Here is a 12,203-nt window from a genome sequence, read left to right as displayed (position 1 = left end):
CTTGAAAATAGTCAGATTTTTAATGGTACAAACAATTTAGATAGTTTTTGTAGTCGTGTATAATCCTATGCCAGAGTTCAATATTGCTGTAGAGTTTGATGGCGTTACTTTTATTATTACACGATTCATATACTGGGTTTTCCGTCTATAACCTGGGATTCTTTTCAGAAGACCCCGATAACTCATTATAGAAAAAAAAAGTGCGCAATATTTCAAATATAGCTGAGAAACTATTTCCTTGCAAATTTACTTATTTTTATTTTAAAATAAATAATGATCAATAAAATCAACTCCCGTCAGTACTTCAATTTTAAATAGAATTCCAACATCTCCTAATGTTTTTAAATTCAAAGTGGTTTTTCCAAGATCTGCTAAAAAAAGCCCGAGAAGTTGCGATGACTGTGACACAACTCACATGGTGGCCATGACACTGTACATCACAAGACTTTCATTGAAACATAAATCTACATCTGTATCAAAGACAATTTATTTTTTTAATTTAAGCTGTAAATCTACAATTATAACAGATAAAAACAAAGAAATTAACAGATAAAGGAAAACATATTCAATATAGATATAGGATATGAATAAAGTTCATGCATTTGTGAATATCTAAAAATGATATTCATTCAATAAACCACTGTGATCTAAGTCAAATGATCCAAAATTATAACATGATTATCTCAGTTTATAATTTAATAATATGACATCCTTACGCAACAGAAACAATAACTGAGAAGCACCGTACATAGTTTTACAGAAAAATCAAGTTTTAATAAATTTCATAAAATTGTGCAATCAAAATTTTACATTTTTTGTGTATTCGTGCTTCATGCATACCTTAACGTTAACGGTCAGTTGCAATACTTCCAATTCTTAACAACATTCACAAAACTTGCTGTTGTGCAATATTCACATGAACAGCATGGAGAGTTTCCCTACTAAAGTACTTATTTATTAACAATTAGCTGCCCGTACACTTTATGAACCTTAAAATAAAGTTTGATGTGAAAAGATGTAATAAATCAATTTCTAGTCCCTGTGAGCCATGTTTAAAATCCATATTCATGTGGCTTTGCTCATAGTTTCTCCATGATGTGAAATGGACCTACTCATAGTTTCTCCATGATGTGCAGCGTGTCTGCTCATAGTTTTTTTTCTGTGATGACATGCCCATGGTTTTTCATGTGAGGTGTAATGGGCCTGCCCCTACAACTTTTTGTTTATATGGGTAATGGACCTGCCCATGGTTTCGGCTATGTGAAGAGGACCTGCCCATAGTTATAGTAATTAGCATCTGACCTTCCAAAAGGTTTTCTGAAATGTGTAATGGATTTGTCCATAGCTGTGTAATTAACTTGCCCATAGTTTTTCTGTTATTTGTAATGGATATGCCCATAGCTTTTGTCAATATTGTGAGATAAGTAATAAACCTGCCCATATTTATTGTGTTAATACGTGAAGTAGAAATGTCCATGAATAATGGACCTGCATAGTTAGCTGTGGTTTGGGAGCACTATGTTGAGCATACATGTGTACACAGTGAATGGGATAATTCTATCATCTCTATTATTAACTTTAAAGGGCCATGTCTACATAATTCTATCATTCAGAATTGCTGCATGGACTTTTCCTTATCAATGCATTACACTAGGTCAGAAATGTATTTTTTTTGTTTTGCTTTGAAATTTTTTATCATAACAAAATATATTGTTTATAACAACAAGAGTTCAAAGTTCACTGTACATGATGTAAATAACTAAAAGTAAAACTGACTACAGAGACACCACATAATAATACAGTACAAAGTAAAAGTTGTCCACGGCCTTTCTTTCATTGCTTTATACATGTACATACAAAGAAAACTCCATCATTTGGTTTGTGACCTTGACTCCAGTACAGTCTGATCTTGACCTTCTCTTAACTACTAGTACTGGCCAGATGTGGAAGGTACTGTCACAATATTCCATTACCTGTACAGGTGTAAACGCTGGGTATTGATCTGTTTGACCTTACCTTGTCACGTCCTGCTATGATGGAGTACTGACATCAAATGTTTGACAATAACACCCACAATTGAACATACTTAAGGTACTTCACTACACCGAGAATTATACTTTTTAAGACACTACGTCACAAGATGGCGATTTAAATGTTTTGTTTAACTGTTTGTATCAATCGATTCAGATGTATATCGTCATAGCTCAGTGGTTAAAATATCAGGCTTGTGAACCGCAGGTCATGAGTTCGAATCCACCTGGGGCTTTTGTTTATGTTTACTGAATGAAATTTTTGAAAATATCATTTTTTATCTAAAATTGCACATTTTTTATCTAAAATTGCACATTTTTTCGCCTTTTTGACATATTTACTTCTTATCCATCATGCTATCTATCATAATCAAGTAATTTTCTGTTGATTTGAGAAACTACCGTTATTTCAAGGTGTAGTGAGGCATATTATTTACATTGACTCTGGGGCTACTCCAAGTAAGAATTACAAGAAACATTTCACTATCATACCGGGTACAATTTGTCTAGTCCTTGACTATCCAATACTAGTACTGTGGAATCATTACTTTTGTGGGGTCAAAGTTCATATTTACTTGTGTATATCAATCCATCAAAGATATAATGTCAAAATCAAATGGCTACTGAGGACATTGAGGACTTAAAGAGATTGTTACGGATATGATTTGTCAAATACAGCTCTGATGAAGAAAATGAACAGTACATTCTTTATTCTAGGAAAACAGATAGTAAATTCTTGATTATTATAACACAGCACTTTGGGGAAGTGAAAATGGACTAAATATATTTTGTATAAGGAAACAGAAATTGAAATAATATAAATCAGCATGTTTTGGGAATTCTTGAAAACTATATTTAAGCCTTAACTCTCTTTTTTCCCTGTGTACTGATTCAATCACAGCTTCCCATGGTGACCACTCACGGAAGAATGAAATCAATCCTTTCTTTTATTAGACATGATTCTCATCTAAAAAATATCAACCTTCATTTTATCATATATTAAAATTTACAGAGGATAAAACTAATCCAAAATTTTCGTTTTCTAAGCACTGAAGGGAAATTAATACTTTCTTACATATATATATATATATATATATATATATATATATATATATATATATATATATATATATATATATATATATATATATATATATATATATATATGGTATCTCAGATTACCTGTGTCATTTGTGCTCGCGGAACATCTACAGAGAAAGGCGACAGTTCTTCACGGCTACAAGTATCTGAACGTCTATTTCCAACCACTGACGAATGGCTCCCCCCTCCTTAAAATGGTGATCTCGTTCTTAAGTGTAAGTAGACATCATTTCAATTCATATTTGCACAAACATAGCAATTACTCTCATTAAATTCAACATTATAAGAAAAATTTACAGTATATTGAAGTTTAACTCTGTCCTCGATCGGGGTTTGAACTCAAGGCCCGCTGAAAACATCGTTTTGCAGTGCGCGATTAGTGCGTTACCACCCTTAAAACAAGTTTTTGTCTAAATGGCATCCGCTTCATGAACTTTGTATCTTTGTATTAAACCAAGACTACTCTTCAGGCATAGTTTAATTATAATACAACACTAATATTTACAAATATTCTTTTGAATCACATAATTTTATGTCCACAGTCACATCAAATTTATTTAAAAACGAAAAAAAAAAACCCATTCGTGAAATTGCCTTGAATTAGGCTCTAAAATTTATGACTGACATATGGCAACTACAACCACGTAGTACATGATATTCACCAAAATGCGTCATTTTTTCAAGTTTGGACAAGTTATAACTTAGACACTGCCATTATAGGACGCCTTATCAAAATCAATATTTTCCCCAATACAAAATAGATACGTTTAATAATAAATAAATATAACCCGCTACCAAATAAGATAAGTGGTATTTTTTAATAAAAACTCACTTGAGGAAACTTGGTGACAGTGGGGCCAGGTGTAGGAAAATCTATGAAAATGAGAATAAAGTAAACTATTTGTAATAAAATTCTTTTGAATCCAAACTGGAGTAAATAAATCAAACTGTAACATTGATAGATGGGGAAGGAGAAGGCAGATTCAAATTATCGAGATTTGTGTTAGATGTAATTCGCAAAATGTGTGACTTGATAGGCTTTAAAACTGTACACAACATAGGAAAATTTAATAGTCTTGTGTTCCCTAACACTAACGTCTCTTCTTTTCTTTCCCAACTCACAGATTGTGTTTTATGATAGTTGCTCAAACAAGAATTTGCACATTGATTGATTGGAATTCGTCAGTGAGACAGGAATGCAGCACATGTCAGAATCAATGTTTGTAGGGATGTGTGAGCTAGTAGGGACCTCAAAACAGGTGGCCATCAGGAGGGAGACACAGGACATAATTGGGATGATACATACACAAGTGTGAGATGGGGTCATAAAGATGACGAGTGGAAGTTATAAAGTAGGATTCAGACTAAAAGGATCAGATAAGGACACCATGTTCTGGCCAAACAACCACCGAGTGATCATGGACATGTCTCAGTCTGAGTATTACAACACAGCCAATACAACTTTGATTCTCTCTGACATCTCTGAGAGTCCACCAGGATTTACTCTACTTCAGTTACTGACACCATCAAGAGTTAGAGAGGTCCAATCAGCATGTGTCATAATGAATGACAAAGTCTTTATATCTAGTTCAACATTCATACAGTTAGCTTGTTCGGTACGAGTTCCTTTTTTCACTGTTCATGGACCCTGTGGTAGTTATTAGTATGGAAGGTACCGAGTATGACCATGCTGTGTGTTTTGTTTGCGACTTTTGGCCTCCATCTGCCTCCTCATGGATAGACAGATGTCACTCATGGCCTGGCCAAGAAGTTGTCAATGACATTGTCAGAAGTGGATGTCACTTTGTAGCAATAGGACACCCGTCAGGACCCCATGAGCATGAAGAATGGAGAATCTCTTTTTCTCGGGCAGAATATAAACTTGTGTACTCAATGAATCACAGTCAATTTTTGACAAATGGATTGTTGAAACTGTTTTTAAAAGAAGTTATCAATCAACAAACAAAAGAAACCAATAGACTGTTGTGTTCCTATCACATGAAGACATCAGTTTTCTGGGCATTGCAACAAAACACACTACCACATTTGTGTCCACAAAACTTCCAGGTGGGTTTCTGGGTCTGCTTTAAACTCCTCCTTAAATGGGTGTATGAGGGGATCTGTCCTAACTTTTTCATTCCACAAAACAACATGTTTGTGTCGAAAGTCCATGGCTCAGCACAAAACAGATTGTTCCTACAGTTACATGAATTGTACAAAAAAGGTCTGGCCTGTCTGTTACAGAGTCCTTCTATCAGGACCTACATCATTGATGTCCTGTACAACCCCAGGCTTACTATTTGTACCGATGAGAAACTCATCGCGCCTGAAAGTACTACTGATACTGAACTGTTCCATGCGATTGATGAAACATTTGGCATAAGATGTCATCATGTTTGTATAAAATACCTTGTCGCAGTACAACATTTAATACTTTCACCCCTGACAGAGTACCAAAACATCAAACTACAGAAACTTACAGCCAACATGTTTCAGCATATGGCTTTCATTCTAAAGAACATGCAAACTAATACAAGTGGCAACAAAGAAATATATGTTGCTGACAAAAATTCTTGTGACATTCTAAAATTAGCAGCTAAATTTGGTTTTGTTTCTGACCTTTTGTATATTGCCATGTTTTATTACAAGACAGTCAGATACATGGAAGCTTTATCTGTTATAGAGATGACAAAGGTCAAGTTAGCACAGCCATATCTGATGTATGGGGGACCTGTAGACAGAGAGAGGTATACTGAGGCTGTAGGGGGACAGTCCTGGTCCACAAAGATGAGACAGGCTGTAGCATTTGATATTAGACTTGACACCAAAATCTGTTTTATCAGTGAACTTATACCAGAACAACAGTCTGCTCTACAGATAGGTTATATTACATTATCCATCCCAATGTTCGCAATGTTACACTTCTTAGAGTTCTTGTGTTACAGACACATTGATGGAACATTATCACAAGCAGCTCTAGATGATCTCCACCATGTTCAGGGGCGGTATGTAAATGGGGGCGGAGCCATCTACTGGGAGATCCTAGGTATCTGTCAGCAGATCACAGGGAATCTCCAGGCTGCTCTATACTCATACCAACAGTCCCTCTCACTTTCACACTATCCATTCAACAGCATACGAACCGCTACACAGAGAAGAATACAAGATGTAGTAGAGGCAATAAATGAGTTATATAATCATTAACAAAGAAATTAATTAAATAAACAATATGAGGCCAACAAAAATGAAAAAGATAAAATGAATGCATAGGTGGGACTAACAACATCTAAAATAAACAGCAGGCAATATATGCAGAATTTTACCTCCCTAGTAAAATCAAGTGAAAAGACGGGATTTGTTTGATTGAGTTAAAGTATATATAAGACTGAGACGTTGAAGTGTATGCATAATTTCATTTTCAAAAATATAATTGTAATACACTTCATCAAATTTGGTAACTTCAATATATACATTTCATTAGTTGTATATATAATTGTTTTAGTTGTTAGCATTTTTATTTTACAGTAGTTTGCAATAAAAGGATGTCAATTTTGTCTATTTTAATTATTTATTTTTAATAATAGACATTGTTAGTCTTACAACCGCTGGATCTCTTGTCAAAATACTATATAATATCATCAATTTTTGTTAAATAGCAACTCTCATTAATTTGGTTGCTAATTTAAATCAACCTGTATTGAAATAATAACAGTACATCTCAATTTTAATAATAAGACCCCGTATCTTTAAAACTGCCAATTCTGATTACCATAGAAACAGATAAACCACAGTAGGGGACTGATTGGGTCTCTTGGAGAGAAGATAATATACTAATCATAATGCTTTTACAGAGAGCTGTTACAACCTTGATATCTAGTCTATTAATAGATAAAGGTCAGTGAATGCCATGTATCCTATATGTATGTATAATTCCTTAGGAAAGCATGGCAAAAAACAAAAAAACAAAATAACTAAAACTAGAACAAGGCGATACACGCTTATAACATAGATTTTGCGGAAGGATGTTTTGATCTTAACCTTGGATCTAGAATATTAGTGCAAGGCCATTGCACACGATTAAATAACTGGTTATTCTATCAATTATGTTTGTGTTGGAAATATATTTAATAAGACATGGACAGACAGACAGACGAACGGACAGATGAACGGAGATGAAAACAATAGGACATCCACAGAGAATGGAAGAAATCAGTACATTTGATGGATACATACAAAAGAAGCTGATCTATTCTTAAGGGAAATCATAGACTTTTTTATCTTGAAATCCGGATATTTGGTGTTCAAGATAATGGTCTTGTTATAAAGCTTAGGCCAGTAAAGAATATCTTACAGCTTGAAAAAAATCAAATGTATTATGTAGACGTTCATAATAACCTTCATACATATAAAGCAATGCATTATCTGTTAAGATTTGAGCAAAACTTCATAAAATTCAATAATACAAACATTACACATGAGATACAACCAAGGCCATCCAGCCACAACTTAAAAAAAATGACTGGAAAAAATCAACTCTTCTATGCAGGTACTCGTGCAAACCGGAAGTTAAACAGTGTATAAACCTTTTTGAGAGTTGATTTTAATCAACTCTCCTATGCAGATACTCGGGCATACCGGAAGTGAAACAGTGTTTAGACTTAAACACAAATTATCACCACTGACAAGACTTAGTACTTTAAAATATTTAAAAATAATATATAAATTCGATGTTATGTATTCAGAAGCATTGTTTTTCAAGGAAACCTATTGATAAATACCTTGAAAATAGTCAGATTTTTAATGGTACAAACAATTTAGATAGTTTTTGTAGTCGTGTATAATCCTATGCCAGAGTTCAATATTGCTGTAGAGTTTGATGGCGTTACTTTTATTTTTACACGATTCATATACTGGGTTTTCCGTCTATAGCTTAGGATTCTTTTCAGAAGAGCCCGATAACTCATTATAGAAAAAAATGTGCGCAATATTTCAAATATAGCTGAGAAACTATTTCCTTGCAAATTTACTTATTTTTATTTTAAAATAAATAATGATCAATAAAATCAACTCCCGTCAGTACTTCAATTTTTAATAGAATTCCAACATCTCCTAATGTTTTTAAATTCAAAGTGGTTTTTCCAAGATCTGCTAAAAAAAAGCCCGAGAAGTTGCGATGACTGTGACACAACTCACATGGGGGCCATGACACTGTACATCACAAGACTTTCATTAAAACATAAATCTACATCTGTATCAAAGACAATTTATTTTTAAAATTTAAGCTGTAAATCTACAATTATAACAGATAAAAACAAAGAAATTAACAGATAAAGGACAACATATTCAATATAGATATAGGATATGAATAAAGTTCATGCATTTGTAAATATCTAAAAATGATATTCATTCAATAAACCACTGTGATCTAAGTCAAATGATCCAAAATTATAACATGATTATCTCAGTTTATAATATAATAATATGACATCCTTATGCAACAGAAACAATAACTGAGAAGCACCGTACATAGTTTTACAGAAAAATCAAGTTTTAATAAATTTCATAAAATTGTGCAATCAAAATTTTACATTTTTTGTGTATTCGTGGTTCATGCATACCTTAACGTTAACGGTCAGTTGCAATACTTCCAATTGTTAACAACATTCACAAAACTTGCTGTTGTGCAATATTCACATGAATAGCATGGAGAGTTTCCCTACTAAAGTACTTACATGTATTTATTAACAATTAGCTGCCCGTACACTTTATGAACCTTAAAATAAAGTTTGATGTGAAATGATGTAATAAATCAATTTCTACCTGTGAGCCATGTTTAAAATCCATATTCATGTGGCTTTGCTCATAGTTTCTCCATGATGTGAAATGGACCTACTCATAGTTTCTCCATGATGTGCAGCGTGTCTGCTTATAGTTTTTTTCTGTGATGACATGCCCTTGGTTTTTCATGTGAGGTGTAATGGGCCTGCCCCTACAACTTTTTGTTTAGATGGGTAATGGACCTGCCCATGGTTTCGGCTATGTGAAGAGGACCTGCCCATAGTTATAGTAATTAGCATCTGACCTTCCAAAAGGTTTTCTGAAATGTGTAATGGATTTGTCCATAGCTGTGTAATTAACTTGCCCTAGTTTTTCTGTTATTTGTAATGGATCTGCCCATAGCTTTTGTCAATATTGTGAGATAAGTAATGAACCTGCCCATATTTATTGTGTTAATACGTGAAGTAGACATGTCCATGTATAATGGACCTGCATAGTTAGCTGTTTGGGAGCACTATGTTGAGCATACATGTGTACACAGTGAATGGGATAATTCTATCATCATCTCTATTATTAACTTTAAAGGACCATGTCTACATAATTCTATCATTCAGAATTTCTGCAAGGACTTTTCCTTATCAATGCATTACACTAGGTCAGAAATGTAATTGTTTTGTTTTGCTTTGAAATTTTTTATCGTAACAAAATATATTGTTTATAACAAGAGTTCAAAGTTCACTGTACATGATGTAAATAACTAAAAGTAAAACTGACTACAGAGACACCACAGAATAATACAGTACAAAGTAAAAGTTGTCCACAGCCTTTCTTTCATTGCTTTATACATGTACATACAAAGAAAACGCCATCATTTGGTTTGTGACCTTGACTCCAGTACAGTCTGATCTTGACCTTCTCTTAACTACTGGCCAGATGTGGAAGGTACTGTCACAATATTCCATTACCTGTACAGGTGTAAACGCTGGGTATTGATCTGTTTGACCTTACCTTGTCACGTCCTGCTATGATAGAGTACTGACATCAAATGTTTGACAATAACACCCACAATTGAACTTACTTAAGGTATTTCACTACACCGAGAATTATACTTTTTAAGACACTACGTCACAAGATGGCGATTTAAATGTTTTGTTTAACTGTTTGTATCAATCGATTCAGATGTATATCGTCATAGCTCAGTGGTTAAAATATCAGGCTTGTGAACCGCAGGTCATGAGTTCGAATCCACCTGGGGCTTTTGTTTATGTTTACTGAATGAAATTTTGAAAATATCATTTTTTATTTAAAATTTCACATTTTTCCGCCTTTTTGACATATTTACTTCTTATCCATCATGCTATCTATCATAATCAAGTAATTTTCTGTTGATTTGAGAAACTACCGGTATTTCAAGGTGTAGGTAGGCATATTATTTACATTGACTCTGGGGCTACTCCAAGTAAGAATTACAAGAAACATTTCACTATCATACCGGGTACAATTTGTCTAGTCCTTGACTATCCAATACTAGTACTGTGGAATCATTACTTTTGTGGGGTCAAAGTTCATATTTACTTGTGTATATCAATCCATCAAAGATATAATGTCAAAATCAAATGGCTACTGAGGACATTGAGGACTTAAAGAGATTGATACGGATATGATTTGTCAAATACAGCTCTGATGAAGAAAATGAACAGTACATTCTTTATTCTAGGAAAACAGATAGTAAATTCTTGATTATTATAACACAGCACTTTGGGGAAGTGAAAATGGACTACATATATTTTGTATAAGGAAACAGAAATTGAAATAATATAAATCAGCATGTTTTGGGAATTCTTGAAAACTATATTTAAGCCTTAACTATCTTTTTTCCCTGTGTACTGATTCAATCACAGCTTCCCATGTTGACCACTCATGGAAGAATGAAATCAGTCCTTTCTTTTATTAGACATGATTCTCATCTAAAAAATATAAACCTTTATTTTATCATATATTAAAATTTACAGAGGATAAAACTAATCCAAAATTTTCGTTTTCTAAGCACTGAAGGGAAATTAATACTTTCTTACATATATATATATATATATATATATATATATATATATATATATATATATATATATATATATATATATATATATATATATATATGGTTTCTCAGATTACCTGTGTCATTTGTGCTCGCGGAACATCTACAGAGAAAGGCGAAAGTTCTTCACGGCTACAAGTATCTGAACGTCTATTTCCAACCACTGACGAATGGCTCCCCCCTCCTTAAAATGGTGATCTCGTTCTTAAGTGTAAGTAGACATCATTTCAATTCATATTTGCACAAACATAGCACTTACTCTCATTAAATTCAACATTATGAGAAAAATTTACAGTATATTGAAGTTTAACTCTGTCCTGGATCGGGGTTTGAACTCAAGGCCCGCTGAAAACATCGTTTTGCAGTGCGCGATTAGTGCGTTAACCACCCTTAAAACAAGTTTTTGTCTAAATGGCATCCGCTTCATGAACTTTGTATCTTTGTATTAAACCAAGACTACTCTTCAGGCATTATTATAATATAATTATAATACAACACTAATATTTACAAATATTCTTTTGAATCACATAATTTTATGTCCACAGTCACATCAAATTTATTTAAAAACGAAAAAAAAAACCCATTCGTGAAATTGCCTTGAATTAGGCTCTAAAATTTATGACTGACATATGGCAACTACAACCACGTAGTACATGATATTCACCAAAATGCGTCATTTTTTCAAGTTTGGACAAGTTATAACTTAGACACTGCCATTATAGGACGCCTTATCAAAATCAATATTTTTCCCAATACAAAATAGATACGTTTAATAATAAATAAATATAACCCGCTACCAAATAAGATAAGTGGTATTTTTTAATAAAAACTCACTTGAGGAAACTTGGTGACAGTGGGGCCAGGTGTAGGAAAATCTATGAAAATGAGAATAAAGTAAACTATTTGTAATAAAATTCTTTTGAATCCAAACTGGAGTAAATAAATCAAACTGTAACATTGGTAGATGGGGAAGGAGAAGGCAGATTCAAATTATCGAGATTTGTGTTAGATGTAATTCGCAAAATGTGTGACTTGATAGGCTTTAAAACTCTAAACAACATAGGGAAATTTAATAGTCTTGTATTCCCTAACACTAACGTCTCTTCTTTTCTTTCTCCAACTCACAGATTGTGTTTTATGATAGCTGCTCAAACAAGAATTTGCACATTGATTGACTGAAATTCGTCAGTGAGACAGGA

At 33.3% G+C, this 12,203-nt stretch overlaps 1 protein-coding gene across 1 annotated transcript; it reads left to right on the top strand.

Annotated features, from left to right (window-relative positions):
* Positions 1-4,462: 4,462 nt before the first annotated feature.
* LOC128193116 (uncharacterized) lies at positions 4,463-6,335 on the top strand. Its single transcript, XM_052866376.1, has 3 exons — positions 4,463-4,747; positions 5,199-5,463; positions 5,581-6,335. The coding sequence occupies exons 1-3, from the start codon at positions 4,463-4,465 to the stop codon at positions 6,333-6,335; spliced, it is 1,305 nt and encodes a 434-aa protein (XP_052722336.1).
* The last annotated feature ends 5,868 nt before the right edge of the window (positions 6,336-12,203 follow it).

The sequence above is a fragment of the Crassostrea angulata genome, chromosome 1 (assembly GCF_025612915.1).
Source record: "Crassostrea angulata isolate pt1a10 chromosome 1, ASM2561291v2, whole genome shotgun sequence".
Classification (NCBI taxonomy): domain Eukaryota; kingdom Metazoa; phylum Mollusca; class Bivalvia; order Ostreida; family Ostreidae; genus Magallana; species Magallana angulata.
This window is presented reverse-complemented; position numbering and strand designations above follow the sequence as displayed.

Coding starts and splice junctions, on each gene's coding strand:
- LOC128193116 (XM_052866376.1), top strand. CDS start 4,463: ATGACGAGTGGAAGTTATAAAGTAGGATTCAGACTAAAAGGATCAGAT. Junction 4,748..5,198: donor TCATACAGTTAGCTTGTTCG/GTACGAGTTCCT, acceptor CAAAACTTCCAG/GTGGGTTTCTGGGTCTGCTT. Junction 5,464..5,580: donor GAAACTCATCGCGCCTGAAA/GTACTACTGATA, acceptor CACCCCTGACAG/AGTACCAAAACATCAAACTA.